Source organism: Chanodichthys erythropterus, chromosome 8 (assembly GCF_024489055.1).
Source record: "Chanodichthys erythropterus isolate Z2021 chromosome 8, ASM2448905v1, whole genome shotgun sequence".
NCBI classification, from domain to species: Eukaryota; Metazoa; Chordata; class Actinopteri; order Cypriniformes; family Xenocyprididae; genus Chanodichthys; species Chanodichthys erythropterus.
Window position 1 is genome coordinate 24,980,261 of NC_090228.1, and position 26,761 is coordinate 25,007,021.

The 26,761-nt window shown below is 38.1% G+C and overlaps 1 protein-coding gene across 2 annotated transcripts in view; it reads left to right on the plus strand.

Annotated features, from left to right (window-relative positions):
* The first annotated feature begins 2,859 nt into the window (after positions 1-2,859).
* slc37a3 (solute carrier family 37 member 3) overlaps positions 2,860-26,761 on the plus strand; it is a 30,065-nt gene continuing 6,163 nt past the window's right edge. Inside the window, exons 1-10 of one of the 2 annotated variants that reach the window (XM_067392419.1) lie at positions 2,860-2,948; positions 3,170-3,234; positions 16,775-16,895; positions 17,421-17,513; positions 18,804-18,887; positions 19,266-19,411; positions 20,472-20,568; positions 22,304-22,388; positions 24,467-24,657; positions 24,738-24,879. In XM_067392419.1, the coding sequence (XP_067248520.1) occupies positions 3,179-3,234; positions 16,775-16,895; positions 17,421-17,513; positions 18,804-18,887; positions 19,266-19,411; positions 20,472-20,568; positions 22,304-22,388; positions 24,467-24,657; positions 24,738-24,879 (1,015 nt within the window). In that variant the 5' untranslated portion in view covers positions 2,860-2,948; positions 3,170-3,178. Of the gene's footprint in view, positions 2,949-3,100; positions 3,235-16,774; positions 16,896-17,420; positions 17,514-18,803; positions 18,888-19,265; positions 19,412-20,471; positions 20,569-22,303; positions 22,389-24,466; positions 24,658-24,737; positions 24,880-26,761 lie in introns of both variants that reach the window. The other variant, XM_067392418.1, reaches the window with a different exon arrangement.

Genomic DNA, 26,761 nt, shown 5'->3' on the forward strand with positions numbered 1-26,761 from the left:
TTCCATTTGAGGATGCCCCACAGATCGTCAATAGGGTTTAGGTCCGGAAACATGCTTGAAATCAGTCCATCACCTTTACCCTCAGCTTCTTTAGCAAGGCAGTGGTCATGTTGGAGGTGTGTTTGGGGTCGTTATCATGTTGGAATACTGCCCTGCGGCCCAGTCTCCAAAGGGAGAGGATCATGTTCTGCTCATTCATGGTTCCCTCAATGAACTGTAGCTCCCCGGTGCCGGCAGCACTCATGCAGCCCCAGACCATGACACTCCCACCACCATGCTTGACTGTAGGCAAGACACACTTGTCTTTGTACTCCTCAACTGGTTGCTGCCACACATGCTTGACACCATCTGAACCAAATAAGTTTATCTTGGTCTCCTCAGACCACAGGTTTCAGTAATTCATGTCCTTAGTCTGCTTGTCTTCAGCAAACTGTTTGCAGGCTTTCTTGTGCATCATCTTTAGAGGAGGCTTCCCTCTGGGACAACAGCCATACAGACCAATTTGATGCAGTGTGCAGCGTATGGTCTGAGCACTGAGCAATGCTGGCAGCACTCATACGCCTATTTTCCAAACACAACCTCCGGATATGACGCTGAGCATGTGCACTCAACTTCTTTGGTCGACCATGGTGAGGTCTGTTCTGGTCTTGGCCACCGTGCTGCAGCTCAGTTTCAGGGTCTTGGCAGTCTTCTTATAGCCTACACCATCTTTATGTAGAGCAACAATTCTTTTTTTCAGATCCTCAGAGAGTTCTTTGCCATGAGGTGCCATGTTGAACTTCCATATGAGAGACCAGCAAATTCACACTGTTATACAAGCTGTAGACTCACAACTTTACATTGTAGCAAAGTGTCATTTATTCAGTGTTGTCACATGAAAAGATATAATAAAATATTTACAAAAATGTAAGGGGTCATTCTGTGAGATAATGTAAGTAGCAGTAGGTGGACAAGAAATGTAGTTTTTCACCATCATGCTGATAATGTTTCTTTAGTCATTTGATTATGGGATAATCAGGCAGTCTATTCCCTCAGCTAGTCTTCTTGATCCTGCACCAACCTCTTTACTGAAAAAGTTCTGATTTAGTTCCATACCTCAGTAACCCCTCTACCCCGTTACACAAACCATTCTCCCCCTATAAAAATAATGAACTGATACTTATGTGACACCATTAATAGGAAGTGACATCATAGAAGTCTTCTGAACAACATTGTGAGCAGACACAGACAAGTTACCTTCTCCTTTAATAATTATAACTAAAGTATATTGTAAAATTGTTTGTCAAGCTAAATGACTCAAATAACAAAGATAATTTTCACAAGTAATAGTTTTCTTTTACTATTACTTGTGAAAATTATCTTTGTTATTTCAACATTATTCATGATTTCTTAATATCATGCATGCCATGTGCTCTCCATTTATCCACTAGATTTAGAGCAGTGGCCAATTTGGGCAAAAAAAAAAAATCTCAACCCTGTCACACCTACATTTTTATTATTATTTTTTGTTAAGTTTATGAAAAAGTAATTTAAAGTTTGTTGAATTCTGTTTGAAATGTTCAGAGCAATCATAATAAGATTTTAGTTCAAATTCTGAAGTTAAACCTTTGATCAAAAATTATCAGAAAGTGCATATTTCAGGATTTAGTATAGCAAAAGTGTGAGATTTTTATGTAACTTTTATATTTGCAATTACTGAATTAGTGTGAGGGACATCTGATTAATAGGAAAATGTTGATTTTATAACAAATACATTTTATAATTATATTCAGAGAGCTCCCATAGTGTCCATAACCAGTAATAATAGGGATTTGATGCCTGATATGGGAAAATTTGTATTTCTGGAAGTGAAATATGTCATTAATGTTGTGGGATGTTTAGAAAAGTTATACATTTTGGTCAAAAATCTAAAAATGTGTAAGTCCAAATCGTATCGGTTTCGTGGAATGACTCATTCACATTTCTGTTCTTGCTTGACTGACTGAAAATGCAATTGCAAGTGTCTTAAAGGGATAGTTCACCCAAAAAAGAAAATTCTATCATCATTTACTTGTCCTCAAGTTGTTCAAAATCTGTATCATTTTCTTTGTTCTGTTGAACACAAATTTTAAAGAAAGTTTGTAACCAGGCCACTTTGGGGCACCATTGACTTCCATAGTAGGAAAAAAAAAAAAAAACTACTATGGAAGTCAATGGTGCCCCAAAACTGTTCAGTTTAACACATTCTTCAAAATATCTTCCTCTGTGTTCAACAGAACAAAGAAAATTATACAGATTTGGAACAACTTGAGGGTGAGTAAATGATGACAGAACTTTAATTTTTGGGTGAACTATCCCTTTAACTGTGAGTGTAAATGCAAGTAAGAAAAATAACATTTAAATAATAATTTTGCTACAATTTTTGCTTGAACATATAATTTCTGTAATACATTTTCATTTTAAATTTTCAACTTATAAAACGTTAAAATATGTTTAAATTATGTTAAAAATGGTGTCGAAAATAGCAAATGTAAATTATATTATTGAATTTTAATTATAATTTTGCTCCAAATGTTGCACATATAGTAATGGCAATGCAATATGGCAATGTCTCTGTATTGCCAGTTATGGAGTATTAAATGTTGCATTTAACTATTTCTATTCTTTTTATTATTGTTAACTTTAATAATGACTGTTGTTATTGCATGTGTTGTATTATAGAACTGTAATAGAGGAATAATAAAAAAGAAAAAGGCACGTTAAGCTTGGAGGCTGATTGGTATCTCCCCATAATAATAAGAACATATGCTTTTTTGGCAGAAAAAAATAGTTGCGCTTGGACCTCTAATAAAGTGACTTTTATTTTGAAACGAGCTACATCCGGATGACGTCTGTGTTTACGTTGCATTTAAAAAAAAATGACGGTATTTTCCAGTCAGGTATTTATTTACAGCAAATGATTTAAACCGGTGAGTATCTATACTTACTATAAGTGTATCTGTGGAAGTCTGTAAATATGTATCTTAATAAGCTACAGACGAGCATCAAAGAGTAACAGTAAGAGCGTCGTTTGATCTATCACTCTGTCGATGGATAGATTTGACAGTGATGTGGTGTGTAGTGTTTGTAGATGGTGCAGTAGAGTGTCCTGAAGACTCCAGCCCCTTCTCTTCCTCCCCTTTTGATCCAGACCCTTATAATGTGGTCCCTCTACACCTATCATCAGCTGCTAGCCTTCCTCCTCACCTTCCTCAGGTAACTTATGCTGTCCTGTTCCTACCACCTTCTGTTCTTACCATGGTAATCCGTTTCTGCCTGCGTTACTGGGAATATATAGTTTCTCTTTAATGTTGTGGACCCTGTGTTGGCTAAAAGTCTGTGTGGGGGTTCTTGGAATCTGTTATGGATGAAAAGACCTGCTTTACATGAATGGTTTGCTGACATGCTTCAGGCACTGTTTTATTGTGCATAATAAGTATGTTGAACTTTGTCTTGTTTGCCATCTTTAGTTGCTCAAAGATGTGTGCTGCGTGTCATTTAACCAGCTGTATTCTGATTACTTAAAGGTGCAATATGTAATATTTTTGCAGTAAAATATCCAAAAACCACTAGGCCAGTGTTATATATTTTGTGCACTTGAGTACTTACAATATCCCAAATGTTTCCAACTATTTGTAAATCGTGAGAAAATTGCAATTTTAACCAAGACGTGTGAGGAGTCGCCTGTCAATACCTGTGTTACCCTCGGTTTCCGGTTTTATTTTGAAGAAACCATGGAAACACCAAAGACTCTTTAATATTTACATGTTTTAAAAGACAGGGGAACAACTGTTTTGATATATTTATAGACAGAAAACTAATTATTGTTATATAGCTCAACAAGTTTGGTCTTATTGTTTAAATCTAATTTTCTTTAATTTTTTGTGAGTACGGACACTCAAATGTATCTAATATGATAAACAGAGCTGTGTTACCTCATACTCATGAGGTGCTCGTGAGGCATGTGTCTGCTCAATCGCTCCAGCGGCCTCGTTCAGCTCCCACAACACTCAGTCCTGCTCTGCTTCATACTACAGTAATGTTAATAATCGCATCCATGAACATGATTTCTTTCCCTCTTCTTTTGCACCGTCCGTTGAGATGGAGACAACATGTCCCAAGATTCCGCACCCAAACTTGACATCATCAAGCTACGTCTTTGTTTTGAATAGGCCTCTAGCAGACAGAAAATATTACATATCGCACCTTTAAAATGTTATGGGTCATTACATGTCAAATCAACCAAATTTCAGAAAAGTCCCTGGCTAATTTTTTTTTTTCTTTTTTTGTGAAGAAAGACAAACAAAAATAGTGACGAAAGACAAAATATTAAATGCCATGGATGAATGTACTCTGTTTTGTAGAAGGGCTTCAGAATTGCAGTTTTCAGATTACAGAAGGGTGAAAAAGACTTTAGAAAGATGGCATTATCATCATCATTTAATTTTTACAGAGATTGGTAGATTGTTAGTGACCTCTTATTGGGGTGTTCCACCCAAAGTCCTTCACAGGTTCTTAAAGGATTAGTTCACTTTTAAATAAAATTTTCCTGATAGTTTACTCACCCCCCATGTTATCCAAGATGTCCATGTCTTTCTTTCTTCAGTCGAAAAGAAAATAAGGTTTTTGATGAAAACATTCCAGGATTATTCTCCATAGAGAATAATCCTATCGGAGGCGATTCATATCGATATTGAATGCGATATTGTGTAGCTTGTCAGTGAATTACGGCTCTATCTATTAAATGGCGCTTCATTTGAAAGCAGGTGATGCCGATTTAGCGGTAATCAGGGAACCGGCTTTACTGACGAAATGCGCGTGACAAAAGCATTCGATATATCGCCCAGACCTAGTAATTTGTATTCATAACCCTTTTTTTTTCTTCGCATATTGTCATGTTGCAACCTTATGCTAAAACATTATTTGAAACTAAGGTCTGACTCCATAATCACACCAAGATTTCTGACTTGAATTTTATTTGTTTGACACCTAGAGTGAAGGTATGCGTTTATATATATACAGTGGTTACGGAAAGTATTCAGACCCCCTTAAATTTTTCACTCTTTGTTATATTGCAGCCATTTGCTAAAATCATTTAAGTTAATTTTTTTCCATCATTAATGTACACACAGCACCCAATATTGACAGAAAAACACAAAATTGTTGACATTTTGAGCTCCATGATTTCTGACTTGAATTTTAGTTGTTTGACACCTAGAGTGAAGGTATGCTTTTACCTTGAGATCTTCATCTTTGTTTCCAAATGCAATGACTTAAGTTTTAAAAAATATTTTTTTCTCACATCAATCTACACCCCATATTGGCAGATCAAAGACCAGATATGTGATAACTTAAAAAAAAAAATACAATATACACATACAGAATTTACACTGTTAAACAAGCTGTACACTCACTACTTTACATTGTAGCAAAGTGTCATTTTTTTCAGTGTTGTCACATGAAAAAATACAATAAAATATTTACAAAAATGTGAGAGGTGTACTCAATTCCTGTGAGATACTGTAGCCCTTTATACAATAGATTGCTTTAAAGCAAGCAGCTTTACAGTGTTTAACATGGAAAACAGTGTCAATGTCGCTTTCAATTACAATTACAATTTTAATTTATACTATAAAGCTGCTCTCCAGTATGTTCATGTTTGTACTTGCATTCTACCTCAACGAAATGAGCCTAAAAAATGTCCACATCAAAAAGGTGGAGCCGCAGAACACAGCTCTATTATGTAATCGCCACAGACCAATGGTAGGTCAAAGGTTTTTACCAGCATGAGAGAACTATTCCGGAAAGCTTGCTTTGCCAAGCTGTTTTGACCTCATGAAATAATCTTCAAACAAACTTTGTTTGTTTTAAATGAATTCACACCAGTTCGTTCTTCGATGTCGCTTGAAGTATATTGTGGCCTTAAGTATTCGAGCCTTAGTTCTTAGTTGAGGCTATAATCACTGCTTTTTGATTTGTTTCAGGAATGATGCGACAAGCCTAGTTTGAACGTCTGGATTTGGGGATTTTCTGCAGTTCTTTTCTGCAGATTTTCTCAGTCTCTGTCAGGTTTGATTATGGGGACCTTCAATGGACAACCATTTTCAAGGTTTCTCCAGAGATGTTTGATTTGGTTGATTGGGATGGCCTCAGGATGGGCCACTTAAGGACATTCACATTCAATTGTCCTTAAACCCATTGTGCATTGTCTTGACTGTGTGCTTATCCTGATGGAATAAATGTCCTGATGGAAGGTGAGCCTTCGGTCAAGTCTGCAGTCCTGTGTGCTTTTTGAACTAGGTTTTTAATTAAGGATAATCTCTGCATTTTGCTGTTGTAGCAAGATTCGTAGATACAGGAAGGAGGAGGCGGGCAAACCTCAATGTAAACTTTAATCACAAAATAAACAACAAAGTGAAACTAAAGCGGCAAGCCCCTCATGGACCACTGCATCATAAACAAAAACAAAACAACAACTTAAATGTCCCCAGGCCTGGTCCTCTCTCTTCTTTTATGTTTCCGGAGCTTCTCCGTGGGACTCATGACTGGTGTGTTGCTCAGGTGTCGCTCTTTAACATTCGCTCCACCGGCCTCGCTCCACTCCCATGGCTCTTGGCCCCGCTCTGCTTCACACCACAGCTGTGTTCAACTTTCTTTCCACTCTGATCAGTCCCTTGGCACCCAGAGCTGAAAAACACCCCCACAGCATGATAGTGCCACAACAGTGCTTCACCTCTGGGATGGTGTTGATAATTAGCAGTGCCTTGTTTCCTCCAGACATGATGCTTGGAATTTAGGTTTATAACACCAAAGAATCTTGTTTTTGAGTCTTTTAGGTGCCTTTTTTTTTTTTGCATATTCCAAGCAGGATTTCATACATTATACAATGAGGAGAGAATGTCTAGCCACTCTTCCGTAAAGGCAGGAACACACCAAGCCGACGGTCGGCCGTCGGGCAGTTTTTGTTTGTCGGCCGACTAAGTTTTCTCAGTGTTTTCCACACCGTCGGCTGAAGTTGGTCCTCATCGGCTTTTTTCCAGCTGGTTCGAAATGTTGAATCAGCGTCGGTCCATCAGGCCATCTGATCATTCTGATTGGCTGTTCAGATACTGCCACCTGCTGGTACGGAAAGGCATTTCGTCTCACACAGAACTGACATGCTACTTGGCCGTCGGCTGTTTAGCGTTGGTTTGGTGTGTCAGGCCAACTTTGAACACAGACGCTGCCGACGTGAGCCAACCCCGCAGTCTGCTTTCGTCGCCACTAGTTCATCGGCATCGGCTTGGTGTGTTCTGGCCTTAAAGCCCAGATCAGTCGAGTGTTGCAGTGACGACTGTCCTTTTGTAACTTTCTTCCATCTCCACATAGTCAGGTACATAAATATTGGGACATCGACACAATTCTAATTTTTTGGCTCTATACACCACCACAATGGATTTGAAATGAAACGAACAAGATGTGCTTTAACTGCAGACTTTCAGCTTTAATTTGAGGGTATTTACAATAGTTTGTATATGTGCCTCCCACTTTTTAAGGGACCAAAAGTGATGGGACAATTGGCTGCTCAGCTGTTCCATGACCAGGTGTGTGTTATTCCCTCATTATCCCATTTACAAGGAGCAGATAAAAGGTTCAGAGTTCATTTCAAGTGTGCTATTTGCATTTGGAAACTGTTGCTGTCAACTCTCAATATGAGATCCAAAGAGCTGTCACTATCAGTGAAGCAAGCCATCATTAGGCTGAAAAAACAAAACAAACCCATCAGAGCGATAGCAAAAACTTTAGGTGTGGCCAAATCAACTTATTGGAACATCCTTAAAAAGAAAGGTGAGCTCAGCAACACCAAAAGACTCAGAAGACCATGGGAAACAACTGTGGTGGATGACCGAAGAATTCTTTCCCTGGTGAAGAAAACACCCTTCACAACAGTAGGCCAGATCAAGAACACTCTCCAGGAGGTAGGTGTATGTGTGTCAAAGTCAACAATCAAGAGAAGACTTCAACATACAGTGAATACAGAGGGTTCACCACAAGATGTAAACCATTGGTGAGCCTCAAAAATAGGAAGGCCAGATTAGAGTTTGCCAAACAACATCTAAAAAAAGCCTTCACAGTTCTGGAACAACATCCTAAGGACAGATGAGACCAAGATCAACTTGTACCAGAGTGATGGGAAGAAAAGAGTATGGAGAAGGAAAGGAACTGCTCATGATCCAAAGCATACCACCTCCTCAGTGAAGCATGGTGGTGTTAGTGTCACGGCATGGGCATGTATGGCTGCCAATAGAACTGGTTCTCTTGTATTTATTGATGATGTGACTGCTGACAAAAGTTGTTGAAGACAAAACTGAAGGGAAAATGCCCCAAGAACTGAAGACAGTTGCCGTAAAGGCCTGGCAGAGCATCACCAGGGATGAAACCCAGTGTCTGGTGATTACTATGCGTTCCAGACTCCAGACTGTAATTGACTGCAAAGGATTTGCAACCAGGTATTAAAAAGTGAAAATTAGGGGCCAAGCACCGAAGGTGCTTAGGCACCTATTGTTATTGTTGGCGTTCCGTACGCTTATTAGGGGCCAAGCACCGAAGGTGCTTAGGCACCTATTGTTATTGTTGGCGTTCCGTACGCTTATTAGGGGCCAAGCACCGAAGGTGCTTAGGCACCTATTGTTATTGTTGGCGTTCCGTACGCTTATTATTATTCTTCCGCTTCTTCTTCCGCTCTTGAAGTCTATGGCAGCCCATAGAACCGCTTGCGGGAAAGTTGTGAAATTTGGCACACAGTTAGAGGACAGTCTGACCTTTGTCCATAGCAAATTTGGAGTCTCTAACTCAATCCCTCTAGCGCCATCAGCTGTCCAAAGTTGCACTTATGTTTATGTTAATAACTTTTGAACCATAAGGGCTAGAAACAAAATTCTTTTTTCCTCTGATTCCTTGGGTCAAGACGAATCGATTGCACCATATGACGTCATTTTCCGTCATGAAAATTTTTCCGCCATTTTGAATTTTCTGAAAAACGTACTTTTTCGAACTCCTCCTAGGCCGTTACTCCAATTTTCACGAAAATTGAACCAGATCATCTTCAGACCATGCCGACAAAATGTTATGGAATTCAAGTTGATTTCTCAAACCGTTTTCGAAAAACACGCAAACGAATTGTACGTAGTGCTTGCGAAAATAGACATAAGGCTGTATCTCCGCAACGCTTTATCGTATTCAGACCAAACTTGGTAACTGTCATCACAAGCATGACCTGAGGCAACATGCAGCGTTTCGGCGCAGCGCCACCTAGTGGTGCGGAGATATGAAAAATGGCTATTTTTACTTATAACTTCTGATGGGTTTGGCCAAAAATCATGAATTTGGTCTCGTTGGATTCGGGGAATCATGCCGAGTCGAATGATATCCAATTTTCCCATATTGGACATTTTGGCCGTCGGCCATTTTAAATTTGGTGCTAAAATGCTGTATTTTACGAACGCATTAGCGTATCGTTATGAAACTCGGTATGGGTCATCAGCACAATGCCCTGAAGGAGCATACCAAGTTTAGGACCAGCGCCACCTTGTGGTCAAAAGTTATAACAAAATTTACAAAAATGCTAATAACTGTTGACTATATTAACCGATTGTAATGAAACTGTTTTCAGTAGATTCCTTGGGTCATGCTGAGAACATAGATATCAAACTTTCCATAGTCAGCTGAACTTCCTGTCCGCCATATTGTTTTTCTTTAAAAACCTACTTTTTCGAACTCCTCCTAGACCTTTGCTCCGATTTTCACCAAAATTGAACCGTATCATCTTCAGACCATGCCGACAAAAAGTTATGGATTTCAAGTTGATAAGTCAAACCGTTTTCGTATACCGGAGCAAAGAATTTGAGAGATGATGCAAAAATTACTCTTGAAGCTGTATCTCTACAATTCAACCGTTTTCGTATACCAGAGCAACGAATTTGAGGCATGATGCAAAAATGACTCTTGAAGCTGTATCTCTGCAATGCTTTATCATATTCAGACCAAACTTGGTATGTGTCATCACAAGCATGACCTGAGGCATCATACAATGTTTCAGCACAGCGCCACCTACTGGAGTGGAGATATGGCTGTTTTTGGTTATAACTTCTGATGGGTTTGACCAAAATTCATAAATTTGGTATGGTTCATCAGGACAATGCCCTGAAGGAGCCTGAGAAGTTTCGGACCAGCACCACCTTGTGGTCAAAAGTTATAACAAAATTGACAAAAATGCTAATAACTTTTGATAATATCTACCGATTGTAATGAAACTGGTCTCAATAGATTCCTTGGGTCATGCTGAGAACATAGATATCAAATTTGCCATATTCAGCTGAACTTCCTGTCCGCCATATTGTTTTTCTTTAAAAACCTACTTTTTCAAACTCCTCCTAGACCTTTGCTCCGATTTTCACCAAAATTGAACCGTATCATCTTCAGACCATGCCGACAAAAAGTTATGGATTTCAAGTTGATAAGTCAAACCGTTTTCGTATACCGGAGCAAAGAATTTGAGAGATGATGCAAAAATTACTCTTGAAGCTGTATCTCTACAATGCTTTGACATATTCAGACCAAACTTGGTACGTGTCATCACAAGCATGACCTGAGGCATCATACAGTGTTTCGGCGCAGTGCCACCTACTGGAGTGGAGATATGAAAAATGGCTATTTTTGCTTATAACTTCTGATGGGTTTGACCAAAATTCATTAATTTGGTATGGGTCATCAGGACAATGCCCTGAAGCAGCCTGAGAAGTTTCGGACCAGCGCCACCTCGTGCTCAAAAGTTATAACAAACTTGACAAAAATGCTAATAACTTTTTTTTCTAATTGCTCACTGCTGCTGTTGGTCTGATGCTCACGGCCATGTTGGCTGGCTTCTTGTGCCGTTTTTGTGCTTGGCCCCGTAATTGCTGCTTGCAGCTATATTTATTATTCTTCTTCTTCTTCCGCTCTTGAAGTCTATGGCAGCCCATAGAACTGCTTGCGGGAAAGTTGTGAAATTTGGCACACAGTTAGAGGACAGAATGACCTTTGTCCATAGCAAATTTGGAGTCTCTAACTCAATCCCTCTAGCGCCACCAGCTGTCCAAAGTTGCACTTATGTTTATGCTAATAACTTTTGAACCATAAGGGCTAGAAACAAAATTCTTTTTCCTATGATTCCTTGGGTCAAGACGAATCGATTGCATCATATGACGTCATTTTCCGTCATGAAAATTTTTCCGCCATTTTGAATTTTCTGAAAAACCTACTTTTTCGAACTCCTCCTAGGCCGTTAGTCCGATTTTCATGAAAATTGAACCAGATCATCTTCAGACCATGCTGAAAAAAGTTATGGAATTCAAGTCGATTGCTCAAACCGTTTTCGAAAAACACACGAACGAATTGTACGTAGCGCTTGCGAAAATAGAAGTAAGGCTGTATCTCTGCAACACTTTATCATATTCAGACCAAACTTGGTACATGTCTTCACAAGCATGACCTTAGGCACCATGCAGTGTTTCGGCTCAGCGCCACCTACTGGTGCGGAGATATGAAAAATGGATATTTTTGCTTATAACTTCTGATGGGTTTGTCCAAAAATCATAAATTTGGTCTTGTTGGATTCGGGGTATCATGCCGAGTCAAATGATATCCAATTTTCCCATATCGGACATTTTGGCCGTCGGCTATTTTGAATTTCGTGCTAAAATGCTGTATTTTACGAACGCATTAGCGTATCGTTACGAAACTCGGTATGGGTCCCCAGCACAATACCCTGAAGGAGCCTGAGAAGTTTCAGCACTGCGCCACCTTGTGGTCAAAAGTTATAACAAAATTTACAGAAATGCTAATAACTTTTGACTATATTGACCGATTGTAAGGGAACTTGTCTCAGTAGATTCCTTGGTTCATGCTGAGAACATAGATATCAAATTTGCCATAGTCAACTGAACTTCCTGTCTGCCATATTGTTTTTCTTTAAAAACCTACTTTTTCGAACTCCTCCTAGACCTCTGCTCCGATTTTCACCAAAATTGAACCGTCTCATCTTCAGACCATGCCGACAAAAAGTTATGGATTTCAAGTCGATAAGTCAAACTGTTTTCGTATACCGGAGCAAAGAATTTGAGATATGCTGCAAAAATTACTCTTGAAGCTGTATCTCTACAATGCTTTAACATATTCAGACCAAACTTGGTACGTGTCATCACAAGCATGACCTGAGGCAAGATACAGTGTTTCGGCGCAGTGCCACCTACTGGAGTGGAGATATGAAAAATGGTTATTTTTGCTTATAACTTCTGATGGGTTTGACCAAAATTCACAAATTTGGTATGGGTCATCAGGACAATGCCCTGAAGGAGCCTGAGAAGTTTCGGACCAGCGCCACCTTGTGGTCAAAAGTTATAACAAAATTGACAAAAATGCTAATAACTTTTTTTTCTAATTGCTCACTGCTGCTGTTGGTCTGATGCTCCCAGCCATGTTGGCTGGCTTCTTGTGCTGTTTTTGTGCTTGGCCCCGTAATTGCTGCTTGCAGCTATATTTATTATTCTTCCGCTTCTTCTTCCGCTCTTGAAGTCTATGGCAGCCCATAGAACCGCTTGCGGGAAAGTTGTGAAATTTGGCACACAGTTAGAGGACAGTCTGACCTTTGTCCATAGCAAATTTGGAGTCTCTAACTCAATCCCTCTAGCGCCATCAGCTGTCCAAAGTTGCACTTATGTTTATGTTAATAACTTTTGAACCATAAGGGCTAGAAACAAAATTCCTTTTTCCTCTGATTCCTTGGGTCAAGACGAATCGATTGCACCATATGACTTCATTTTCCGTCATGAAAATTTTTCCGCCATTTTGAATTTTCTGAAAAACGTACTTTTTCGAACTCCTCCTAGGCCGTTACTCCAATTTTCACGAAAATTGAACCAGATCATCTTCAGACCATGCCGACAAAATGTTATGGAATTCAAGTTGATTTCTCAAACCGTTTTCGAAAAACACGCAAACGAATTGTACGTAGTGCTTGCGAAAATAGACATAAGGCTGTATCTCCGCAACACTTTATCGTATTCAGACCAAACTTGGTAACTGTCATCACAAGCATGACCTGAGGCAACATGCAGCGTTTCGGCGCAGCGCCACCTAGTGGTGCGGAGATATGAAAAATGGCTATTTTTACTTATAACTTCTGATGGGTTTGGCCAAAAATCATGAATTTGGTCTCGTTGGATTCGGGGAATCATGCCGAGTCGAATGATATCCAATTTTCCCATATTGGACATTTTGGCCGTCGGCCATTTTAAATTTGGTGCTAAAATGCTGTATTTTACGAACGCATTAGCGTATCGTTATGAAACTCGGTATGGGTCATTAGCACAATGCCCTGAAGGAGCATACCAAGTTTAGGACCAGCGCCACCTTGTGGTCAAAAGTTATAACAAAATGTACAAAAATGCTAATAACTTTTGACTGTATTAACCGATTGTAATGAAACTGGTCTCAGTGGATTCCTTGGGTCATGCTGAGAACAAAGATATCAAATTTGCGATAGTCAGCTAAACTTCCTGTCCGCCATATTGTTTTTCTTTAAAAACCTACTTTTTCGAACTCCTCCTAGACCGTTGCTCCGATTTTCACCAAAATTGAACCGTGTCATCTTCAGACCATGCCGACAAAAAGTTATGGATTTCAAGTCGATATGTCAAACCGTTTTCGTATACCAGAGCAAAGAATTTAAGGCATGATGCAAAAATGACTCTTGAAGATGTATCTCTGCAATGCTTTATCATATTCAGACCAAACTTGGTACATGTCATCCCAAGCATGAACTGAGGCATCATACAGTGTTTCGACGCAGCGCCACCTACTGGAGGGGAAATATGAAAAATGGCTATTTTTGCTTATAACTTCTGATGGGTTTGACAAAAATTCATAAATTTGGTATGGGTCATCAGGACAATGCCCTCAAGGAGCCTGAGAAGTTTCGGTACAGCGCCACCTTGTGGTCAAAAGTTATAACAAAATTTACAAAAATGCTAATAACTTTTGACTGTATTCACCAATTGTAATGAAACTGGTCTCAGTAGATTCCTTGGGTCATGCTGAGAACATAGATATCAAATTTGCTATAGTCAGCTGAACTTCCTGTCCGCTGTATTGTTTTTCTTTAAAAACTTTCTTTTTCGAACTCCTCCTAGACCGTTGCTCCGATTTTCACCAAAATTGAACCATATAATCTTCAGACGATGACGACAAAAATTTATGGATTTCAAGTCGATAAGTCAAACCGTTTTCGTATACCAGAGCAAAGAATTTGAGATATGATGCAAAAATTACTCTTGAAGCTGTATCTCTGCAATGCTTTATCATATTCAGACCAAACTTGGTATGTGTCATCACAAGCATGACCTGAGGCATTATACAGTGTTTTGGCGCAGCGCCACCTACTGGAGTGGAGTTATGAAAAATGGTTATCTTTGCTTATAACTTATGATGGGTTTGACCAAAATTCCTAAATTAGGTATGGGTCATCAGGACAATGCCCTGAAGGAGCCTGAGAAGTTTCGGACCAGCACTACCTTGTGGTCAAAAGTTATAACAAAATGTACAAAAATGTTAATAACTTTTGACTATATTCACCAATTGTAATGAAACTGGTCTCAGTATATTCCTTGGGTCATGTTGAGAACATAGATATCAAATTTGCTATAGTCGGCTGAACTTCCTGTCCGCCATATTGTTTTTCTTTAAAAACCTACTTTTTCAAACTCCTCCTAGACCGTTGCTCCGATTTTCACCAAAATCGAACTGTATCATCTTCAGACCATGCCGACAAAAAGTTATGGATTTCAAGTCGATATGTAAAACCGTTTTTGTATACCGGAGTAATGAATTTGAGGCATGATGTAAAAATGACTCTTGAAGCTGTATCTCTTCAGTGCTTTGACATATTGACACCAAACTTTGCAAGTGTCATTGTCACCTCACTCTGACCATACCACAACAATTTGGACACAGCGCCACCTATTGGTCGAAAGTTATGAACCAGTAAATCCTCATTTTTGATAATTTTTCAGCTCTTATGCCTAAAATGATCTTAATACGTCTTTAATTGTTCACTGTTGCAGTTGGTCTGATGCTCCCAGCCGTGTTGGCTGGTTTCTTGTGCCGTTTTTGTGCTTGGCCCCATAATTGCTGCTTGCAGCTATATTTTGATTTATGATTGTTAATCTGTCCCATTACTTTTGGTCCCTTAAAAAGTGGGAGGCACATATACAAACTGTTGTAATTCCTACACCGTTCACCTGATTTGGATGTAAATACCCTCAAATTAAAACTAAAAGTCTGTTCATTTCATTTCAAATCCATTGTGGTGGTGTATACAGCCAAAAAGATTCGAATTGTGTCGATGTCCCAATATTTATGGACCTGACTGTATAAGCTTTGGAGCTCAACAAGAGGACCATTCAGTTCATGGTCTTCTCACTTTTTAAGGCCCTTCTCATCTGATTGCTCAGTTAGGCTGGGATTAGGTCTTGGCGATATATCGCATGCGATTGTCACATGCATTTCGTCAGTAAAGCCGGTTCCCTGATTACCGCTAAATCATCATCACCTGCTTTCAAATGGAGCGCCATTTAATAGACAGAGCCGTAGTTCACTGACAAGCCACGCAATATCGCATTCATTATCGAATGCGATTCATCTGCGATAATGAACGCGATATTGCGTAGCTTGTCAGTGATCTACGGTTCTATCTATTAAATGGCGCTCCATTTGAAAGCAGGTGATGATGATTTAGCGGTAATCAGGGAACCGGCTTTACTGACGAAATGCATGTGACAATCGCATACGATATATCGCCCAGACCTAGCTGGGAGGCCAGCTCTGGGAAGAGTCCAGGGCTACGTTTCCCAAAAGCACCATAAGCCTAAGTTGATCATAGAACCTTTTGCCACCAATGCTCTAATGGTTACCTTAGTTCACAATGCTTCTGGGAAAAGCAGCAATGGTTGTTTCAAACCTCTTCCATTTAAGAATTATTGAGGCCGCTGTGCTCATGTGAACCTTTTACCTAAACATTTCTTTGTAGTCTTTTCTCAGATCAGTTTCTGAACTGTGCAGGCAGTTCCTTTGACCTCATGATTAACCTCATGGTTTTTGTGCTCTAAGCATTTCCAGCTGTTGTACAGGCAGGTATATGCAGGTGTGTCTTTCTAAATCATGTCCATGTAATTGAGATTGTCACCGGTTAACTCCAGTTAAATTTTACAAAGAAACATCATAAAGAAAGAGGGAGAAAGTGTTACAAGAAAAGGGTTTGAATACTTATGCAATGTAATGTGGTTTTTGCCTTGTCATTATGGGATGTGGAGATTGATGTGAAAAAAATAAAAGTTTAAAGCATTTTAGCAACATGACAAAATGTGAAAAGAATAAAGGGATATGAATTCTTTTGCAAGTTGTATATGCAAGTATTCACGATAAAGAAATGGAAAAATGTTTTAAAAAGAATTTTAAAATGCATGTGGCAAGTTCTTAGAAATGCATGCTTTGTGTTAGTATCATGTAGTTTTGAAAAGTGTGATGATTCATTGTTATATAATCACGCAGACATAAAAACATGCTTATAATGGGGGAGTTATACTAATTGTATGTGTTGACCCATATACATGAAGAACTAAATGAAGGACATTCATGTGCTCATCTCCATACATACCGTCTGTTCTCTCCACTCTCTGTCCAGCTATGTCCTGCTTCACGCGTCTCGTAAGACTTTTAGTAACGTAAAAGTGAGCATCTCAGCGCAGTGGACACCGTCAGCATTGCAGCAGAATGGCAGCGCTATAACTTTGTCTCCTGGAGAGGTATGGATATAATTCATGAGCATTTCCAGTCATTTTGTTGTCAAATTTAAAAAAAAAAAGTATCTCAAGTCAATTAATAATTAAAAATACAACTAAAAATCCTAAAAACCCATTTATGAGTAGATCGTAGCCATTACTGTAATGCATATAGACAGCTTTCACATTTTTTTTATTTTTATGGTTTAACATTATTCAAAACCAAGTAGTCCATGTCTCACCTGTTAACTGCTTGCTGTGGAGAAAATGGGTTCTGCCAATAGGGGTGAGAGAAAAACAGGAATTTTCCTCACAACACTGTATTGATACATTTGAATACCTCACAATACTGTATCAATGTTATATTTCACATGAATACTTTTGTGAAAAAGGCGATTAATCATTAAGTATGTGAAAGGGCAACACATGGTAAAACACTGACATTCTCACAACTTGCGATATAGTTGTATACAGCACTGACTTTTTGGGTTTTAATATACATTTATAATAATATTGCTACAAAGTTAATTTTTGTTTTTACATTTGCAGACATGGGAGGATAACAAACTGTTTGCTGATGCGGGGGAGGCTACTTTGTTTTTGGGTGCTCTGGACTCAATCTTTCTCTTCTCCTATGCTGTGGTAAGTTAAAAACAGGAATGGGCGTAGCAGGCAGGTTTTGGAGGTTGGAGTTGGACAGTGAGATACTCTGACAGTAGGGTGTGTGATATTGACAAAATGATATTTGAACTATATTGACAATATTTGCTGAGTGTCTTAAAGGTTTAGTTCAAATTCTGTCATTAATTACTCGCCTCATGTTGATCTACACCCGTAAGACCTTTGCTCATCTTCGGAAACACAGAATTAAGATATTTTTGATCAAACCCAATGGCTCAGGTTGCATGAGGTCTGCATCACCAGCAAGATAATTAACACTTTCAGATGCCCAGAAAGCTACTAAAGACATATTTAAAACAGTTCATGTGACTACAGTGGTTCAATCTTAATGTTATGAAGTGACGAGAATACTTTTTGTGCAACAAAAAAAACAATGACTTTATTGAACAATATCTAGTGATGGACAATTTCAAAACACTCCTTCATGAAGCTTTACGAATCTTTTGTTTTGAATCAGTGGTTCGGAGTGCGTATCAAACCGCCAAAGTCACGTGATTTCAGTAAACGAGGTTTTGTTACATCAAAAGTGTTTCCAAATTTCAATAGTTCATGTGACTTTGGCAGTTTGATGCGCACTCCGAACCACTGCTTTGAAACAAAAGATTCGTAAAGCTTTGAAGCTTCATGAAGGAGTGTTTTGAAATCGCCCATCACTAGATATTGTTGAATAAAGTCATTATTTTATTTTTTATTTTTTTTGGCACATAAAAAGTACTCTCGTCACTTCATAACATTAAGGTTGACCCACTGTAGTCACATGAACAGTTTTAAATATATTTTTAGTAGCTTTCTGGGCATCTGAAAGTGTTAATTATCTTGCTGTCAATGGAGGCCTCACTGAGCCATTGGATTTTATCAAAAAATCTTAATTTGTGTTCTGAAGATGAACGAAGGTCTTATGGGTGTGGAACGACATGAGGGTGAGTAATTAATGACAGAATTTAAATGTTTGGGTGAACCCTTTAATGAGTGAGTCATTCATTCAAAAGCAAGTGACTCTATTAAAGAGTCACTGAATCATTCACTCAAATGATTTGTTCATAAATGCCGATTAATTCAGTTACGAAACATTGAGTGAAAGCATGCAATCCAAATGCACAAAATATCTTTATTTTACAAGTTTTTTTCATCAACCTTAATCTACATACTTGATAATGTCAAATCGCATATTGTTAAATTAATAATTGTGGTATTGTTGTAAATGATCGCGCACACCCCTGTGTGACAGTGATTTGTTTGGTTTTCTTTCAGGGTTTGTATATCAGTGGGGTGATTGGCGATCGGTTCAACCTCCGCTATGTTCTGTCCTTCGGTTTATGTGGATCAGCAATCGCGGTTGGTATTCTGTAATTAGGGCTGTGAATCAATTCAAATATTTTGTTTAATGTAATATTTGATTAAGTTGAGCTGAATGCATTAAGTATAAAGCAAAGATAACCTCTTGGTTACGTTTGTAACTCTCGTTCCCTGAATAGTCTCTGGTGCTATGAAAACACCCTCCAGATTGCATGATTGTTTGAAGCCCGTATAGAATCAAAGCCATTAGTGCAACAGTTGGATTGCTGAGGTAAAATTTCCATTAATTTTCTCCATGACAATCATCACACCTGGATGGTGTTCCCATAACTTCAGCTACTGACACAGAGTGAACCTATGAAAGGGAACAAATATTTGTGTCTTTATTTAATTACATTCGCCCTCTCTTCTCTTTAGGAATTTATTTTTGGCACTTTGACAGAATGGCTTCACTTTTATAACGTGTACTTTTATTGCGTTTTGTGGGTGATAAATGGACTGCTGCAATCTACAGTTTGGCCCTGTGTGGTGGCCATCATGGGCAACTGGTTTGGGAAATCTGGGTAGGTGTCAGTATTTCACATCACCCTGTAATACACAATTGTGATTCCAGAAATCTGCGATTATTTTAAAACTTCAGACTTTTTATGACTTCAGATATATTTTAAGACTTTAGACATATACCATGATATAGTCATCACATGACATGGCATTTTTGGCACATGTGATGGGACACATGATCAAAAATTAGTTTCACCAACATGCCTAATGTGTAAATATCACTGATGTTTGCAGGGGTTTTCAAACCTGTACTGGAGGACCCCCAGCCCTGCACATTTTGTATGTCTCCCTTATTTGACACACCCACTTCAGGTCTTGTACTCTTTACTAATGAGCTGATGACTTGAATCAGTTGTGTTAGATGAAGTAGACATGCAAAATGTGCAGTGCTGGGGGGGTCTTCCAGGACAGGTTTGAAATCCTACTGGATACTGTGTTCAGGATTGGGTCATGAATGCATGGATAAACAAATTGCAACAAAAAATCTTTTCCCAGCATATATTGAATTATTTACACCAGTGTTAATTTTGACAGCAAATTTTGATTTAGTTTCAGTCATAGTCTTTTGACTAAAAAGTCATTTAGTTTTAGTCATATTTTAGTCATCGGAAATTGATTTAGTTTTAGTCTAGTTTTAGTAGACTAAATTTCATAAGATTTTAGTCGACTAAATCTACAGTAAAATCTAATTCAGTTAAATTGTAATGCATTAAGTATTTCTCTAACAATACACAGATATAGGTACATCTGATATTTCCCAAACTGTTTATGTTCACCCATCTGTACTTTGCTCGCCAAAGCGGACGGTTTTTGACCGTTCAAGTGCAAAAAGACACGAAAAAGCAAAATTCAGTACTTTTGAGGGATTGACACACTTATCATTGAGGTACTATTATAGTTTTTGTTTTAGTGAAAGTTCGATTACATTTTTTGGGGGGAGTAACTGTATGATTTGATTTCAGGGAATTCACAGACATGTAACATTATGTTTCCTTATAGCAGTAATAGTGCAATACATTTGTCTAAAGTAACTAATTCACACGCATATCTTCTGTCTGCCAGCCGAGGCTTTGTGTTTGGACTGTGGAGTGCATGTGCATCCGTGGGGAATATTCTGGGTGCGTTTCTTGCCTCCAGTGTCCTGAAGTATGGCTATGAGGTAAGAGCACTTTATATATTATATTATATTATATTATATTATATTATATTATATTATATTATATTATATTATATTATATTATATTATATTATATTATATTATATTATATTATATTAATTATATAAAACGGTTAGTTCCTGTCCTTGATTCTGATAGCTGTATTTTATTCAAGATCTGTTCCGTGTATCCTTACACAACACCCTTAGCAACGTAAACTGTTTGTTCTCAATTGATATTGTTCATTGAAACTTACTGTATTATGTAGAAGAGTGTTGTGAGAAAAAGATCAATTGAGCGAGTTTATTACCTGCATTCAGATTTAGCATTTTCCTTCAGGTCAGTCCTAAACATGTGTTTAAATGTCCACTGTATTATCCTGTCCTTTTAACATTTAAGGGGTTTTCCCGTGACTGACAGCGCTAGTCAAAGCATTTGTCAGTTGCGTCTTGTTCAGTGTTCACAACAATTCAGTCTTTTCTAATGTAAAAGTCTTCGCTACTGACTGACACACTCATAAAGACAGTCTTTGCTGCCATATAATGGCGTGATAATGTAACTTCTGTGGCTGTTCACAGTCAGGGACTATTTTTTCCGGCGGAAGGAAGGCTTTTAGCCTTTTTCAACGCCCTTTATCCGTGACCTGTTAACTGTCACCCCCACTTTTTTTTTTTAGACAAGAAAATGCACTATCCAAACTTAAATGGTTGTAATTCAAGAACACTTTGGAGTATAGACATAAGGCTGGTCTTGTTTTAAAGAAGACATTTGGCAGATTATTGTAGAAGTGAAATTACTTATGTAAGTGAAACAGAAAAAAAGTTATAGAAGTTTATGAAAATGTAAAATGTAAAAATATAATATTTTATATTTTATATAAAATATATATTTTACAAAACAATTTTTACTCTAAAACTGCAAGGAAATCAAAGCCAAAAATCTGAACAAGTTGTGTTCCAAATTTCAGGTTGATATCTCAAAAAATTAGCTTTCAGTAAGATTTTGTTTGGGCGCAGTACCACACTTTTTCACTAGATGACAACCAAGCTCCATTACTGACCATATAAAGGCGCCTCCATTTCTATATATGGTTTGAGTGATCTGAACCATATATTTACATTATTTTCATACAATTTATGAAGTAGACATCCTATATAGAAGTAGTATGGGAAGTTTTGGCAAAATTTGATATGAATTCAGCCTCTAATAAACATAAAAATAACATGTATGTGGGTTATAGATTACCGCCACAATCATAAATGTATTTTTTTTTTCTATTAAAAACATTTTCAGACCTTTTTTTCTCAAAAAATTGAATGGATGTTATCTTTTGAACTCTTGGCATGAAAACAAACATGTTTCAACCAATCTTTAATGATTTTTCATGTTCATCGCTATTTCAAAATAAAGGTGAAAATATGCTTGTTGCAAATTGATAAATTACTGCTCCTCTGTAATTTATTTTGAAAATCAGTCACCAAATATGTAAACTAGAGATTCTAAGCTTTCAAATGATATAGTTTGTAAAGATTAGTTTAGGTTTAGTATAGAATGTTACTGTTTTAAATATGTAATGGCTGTGGGCCCACCGGTGGGCCCGTGACAGTTAACAGGTTAATCACGATACAGCACAGCCTCTCGTACCTTATTACTTACATATATTATATTATTCATAAAATTCATAAATGTTTGTGTGAGGGTTATGCTTGATAAGTGTGTGTTTGTGTGTGTGTTTCAGTATGCCTTCCTCGTGACATCAGTGCTTCAGTTTGCTGGTGGTGTGGTGGTGTTTTTTGGCCTGCTCACTTCTCCAAAAGAAATTGGTAAGTTCATTATGAACACTGCTGATTCTTTGCTTTTCAGTTTCAGTTTATCAGTGCCTCTTTGATTTCTTTTTCAGTTTTACTTCTTCAGCCATTTCACACAAACAAAGAAAATTCGGAAATTCATACTGATTTACGCATGTAAAAAATGGCAGACAGGCTGAATGAAAGTGCAAAATCTCTGGTTACTGGTAATGGAAATTATCAGTGACACACAACTCAATACACAGATGTTATTTAATTATATTATAATGGGTTATTTAATTATATTTTAGCATAAACAAACATTCATAGACAGGTAGTTGTCACGACTGGTTGCAGAGAGCGCACAAAGAAACAAAGGTGTATTCAAAACAAACAGTCTTTAATCCAGCAAGAACTTGCAGGAGATTTCAGGAGGAAGAGTATATGACAACAACATAAAGACGATACTGGACAAAGAAACTGAATGAACAGAGGGTTTAAAAAAACAGGGATAATTAAAGTAACGAGAAACACGTGCAAAACTCAATTAAAAACCATGGAGACAAACTAGGTAAAGGGAAAACAGGAACAGAACACAGTTCAATCAAAACCATAGTGAACATAATATTGCTACCATTTATTTATTTACAGCTAGAATGTTGAAGGGATATGTAACAACGTATTTATCATAATGTACTTTAAATTTATGAAAGAATGTCAGAAAGATATCAGTTGCGCTGTTGTTCATAAATACCAGTGGTGATGTTGTACAATGAGGATGTTGTCATGTTGCCGGAGATAGAGTCATCAGTGTCCCAATGTGTAGTGAGCCAGTGTGCACTGCTTACTGTCCTTACACAGCAAAATCCCCAGAGTTAATATAACACTGAAGCAGAGTTAAAGTTAATGACATAATATGCTGTTTTTGGAGTTTGATGTCTTTTATCTTCAGTTGAGTTCATCTTAGGCTGTAGCTGGAAGTCAGTTCTTGTATTTCTCTTCAGTGATTCTGCTTGTTAACAGCAGGTGTTCATCACTAATGCTCAATCATCACTTAATTAATCACTTAATTATCTCATTAACTTTAACTCTGCTTCAGTGTTACTTTAACACTATATAGAGAGGAGGGACCATATGTACTCTGAGCAGAGTTGATTTAACTCTGGGGATTTTGCTGTGTACTAGTGCCCGAATTTGTGAACATGATATATACTGATTCACAATCTTGGGAGCTCAATGAGACGCACCCCATTCGCTTGTTAAGTCTTACATCATGTGCCACTGCTTCCGGGTCCAAACGCTCTATCTCAAACCACGAGAAAACAACAAACGGTGCTAATATACACACATGATGTGGTGTAATACTACCACAAAATTATAATCATAAACTTTATCTCCATACCAAAATCCCAGACAGTGATTCATTTTTTATAAATCATTAATGTCTGTGACGCTGTGAGCACGGAGACTGTTGTGTAGACTGTAAGTATTTTAAATGTTTAACTTTTTAAAATGTTAAATGTTTAATATGAATAAACAGCCATGGAGATGGCATTCTCAAGTGAAACGAGTCGAGGCTTGGACCCAGAAACAATGATCACTTACGTCACGACTTAACAAGCGGATAGGTTTATGTAACAGCAGCAGCTCTGGGCATGTGACCAAAAGCACAAATCTTTGGTGTTATTGCAGTGTGGAGGAAAAGAGATTAGATACATAAAACTGTCACATTAACGTAAATGTTTGTGAAGCTAGCCAGATCACACAGATCAGAAATTGTTTATTCACTACTTTAACTTTTTTAAATTTCTGTCGTATTTCTTACCTACCAGAAAAACTGTTTATTTCATTTGTATCTTTGTTCTGTTGTATTTATTTGTGCCATTGACTTGTAATTAGTGTATTTGTTCTTATTTTATTATTGAAATTGGTATTGAGAATTGTGAAACTTCACAGATATCTAATATTTTAGTGTCATTACACCCTTATTTATTCAAATACAGGTTTATATTGGTCAAAAACAACATTCTTTGCATTGATCCTACAAATGGACCCTGTAATATTGAACTTGATGTAAAAAAGTGTTTTCATCTGTTGGTCTCTTTTTTTTTAAGGACTAAGTGACCCCTCTGAGACAGTTCTGAGATCAGTGACAAGAGACTCAGACAGTCGTCCTCTGATGAGTGACGATGAAGATGAGTTATGTGATGAAAACTGCTCCATACAGCAGCAGGATGAGGAGCCTGAACCACAGCCCAAAGCCATTGGCTTCCTAAAGGCCTTCTGCCTGCCTGGAGTCCTTCCTGTCTGTGTCCATTTAAACACTTCCTTACTTATCCTCATTATTGTCGACTAGATTTGATGTTTTTTTATTGTCTTCTGCAGTATTCTCTGGCTTACGCATGTCTGAAGCTGGTCAACTACTCTTTCTTCTTCTGGCTGCCATTTTATCTCAGCAACAACTTCGGCTGGAAGGAAGTTCAGGCCGACCGGTTGTCTGTGTGGTATGATGTGGGAGGAATTGTTGGTGAGTGCCCAGTTTGGTCCTAACCAGATGATACCAATTAAGTTTAAGCGCTTTTTTCGCTTAAACACACCAAGCCGATGGTCGGCCGTCAGGAAATGTCGGGCGTCGTTCAGCTTAGTTTTTCCCATGTGTTCCACACCGTTGATGAAATGAAGTGCCACACACAGTTTGGACTGTCTCTGCTTGTTTGCAATGCAAGAGTACATAAAGAGCTGTTTTACAAGAACAGCGTTTACTCAAGAAAGACTGTGACCACTATTTATGTATTACCGCGTCAGATGCCTCAGTTTTAATGACTCAGTACACGTACAGTATGTCTCACATTCACTAGTCAAAAATGTTTTAACTCCATTTCAGCTTGAATTTGGTAAAATGTTAATAACATAATGACACATGTAAGTGTCTGACCATATATAAAGCCACAATAGAGTGCCTCAGGGATGACGCATTTTTGTAGGCAAAATCCGGAAGCGAGTTAGCATTTTAGGACTTCTGGTTCCAACGCCGTAAAGTCTTTTGAATGGGTTTTTGCTAAATCGCCTGAAATAAGGTCTGTGGTTAACAAAGCCTCTAAATACTTTCACGTCTTGATCTATGATATAAAACACACCAGTTATAATCCACTTGTGATTTGTGAACTTTTACTGTGTCTTAAAATCAGCGGTTGCTAACAAATTGCTAAAAGGAACCACTCCCTTTGGCGGGGACTTTAGACGTCGTCATTAAAAACGGGACATTTGGACTGCATTTCTCATGAAAAAGTGGATAAGTATTCATAACAGCACAGATCATAATCAGTGAGCGTGTTTTTAAATAGTTTTTTTCTAAATAAAGTTTGAGGACGCTTGGTGGTGACGACGTTGATCCACGACCATGGTGTGCTGTAGTCCGTTTATAGCCTACTGTTAGCCTTTTATATCTGACGACTTTATTTAGGCTTCAAAATCTATAAATGTTGTGTTAACTTGTAAAGATTATCTTGATAGACAAAACGTGTAAGTGTCATAACCCTTTGTTAAACACAGAGCTTATTTTCTGCGATTTTCCAAAAGTCTATGGGAAAAATGAATATGGGAACCTGTGCGCCGCTAACTTCCGGGTTGGCCTACAAAAACGCGTCATCCCTGGGGGCACTCTATGGCTGCGTCCGAAAACTGGAAAATGCTGCCTTACGAGGACACATTTCAAGGTAGTAAGGCATCAAAGCACGTCCGAATCCAATGTTAGCTTCACTTCCTCTCTCATGAGATACCTTCATCTGATCGATTTTTGAAGGAAGCATAGATGTATCCTTAGCTGCCTTTGATATCCCACAATCCTGTGCTTTCCATTCTGTGACAGTTGAGCTAGAAAAATAAAGATGGCGTCCGAAAGTTGCGTTTGCTGCTCAGTTTTTGTACAAATGTACGATTTTGACCAACATATTTCAATTTTGATATCATTTCTATCGAGAAATTACTACTGTAATAATTAAATATTTGTTCAGTTCTCACCAAAGCTTGCGCTATATTGCTGTAGATCATTAAACTGTTACACTGCCTCAGAAGTCTGTCCGAAATCACTTTAGTGAGGTGCCTTCATGCACAAACGCTGCCGTACAAGTCATTCTCTTATAAGATAGCGAGGCAGCAAGACAGCTACCCAGGTTTTCGGACGCAGCCCTGATCAACTTTGACAAAGTTTTTTCCATTTCCTTAAAGGTGCAGTGTGTAAATTTTTTTGCGGCATCTAGCAGTGAGGTTGCGAATTGCAATAGAAGCTACGGTGGCTAGGGTTGCCAGGTTTTCACAACAAAATGTGCCCAATTGCTCCTCAAAACTAGCCCAATCACATTTTAAGGGGACCCCACAGTAACAATCGAGTTCCAGGGGGTAAAATTTGT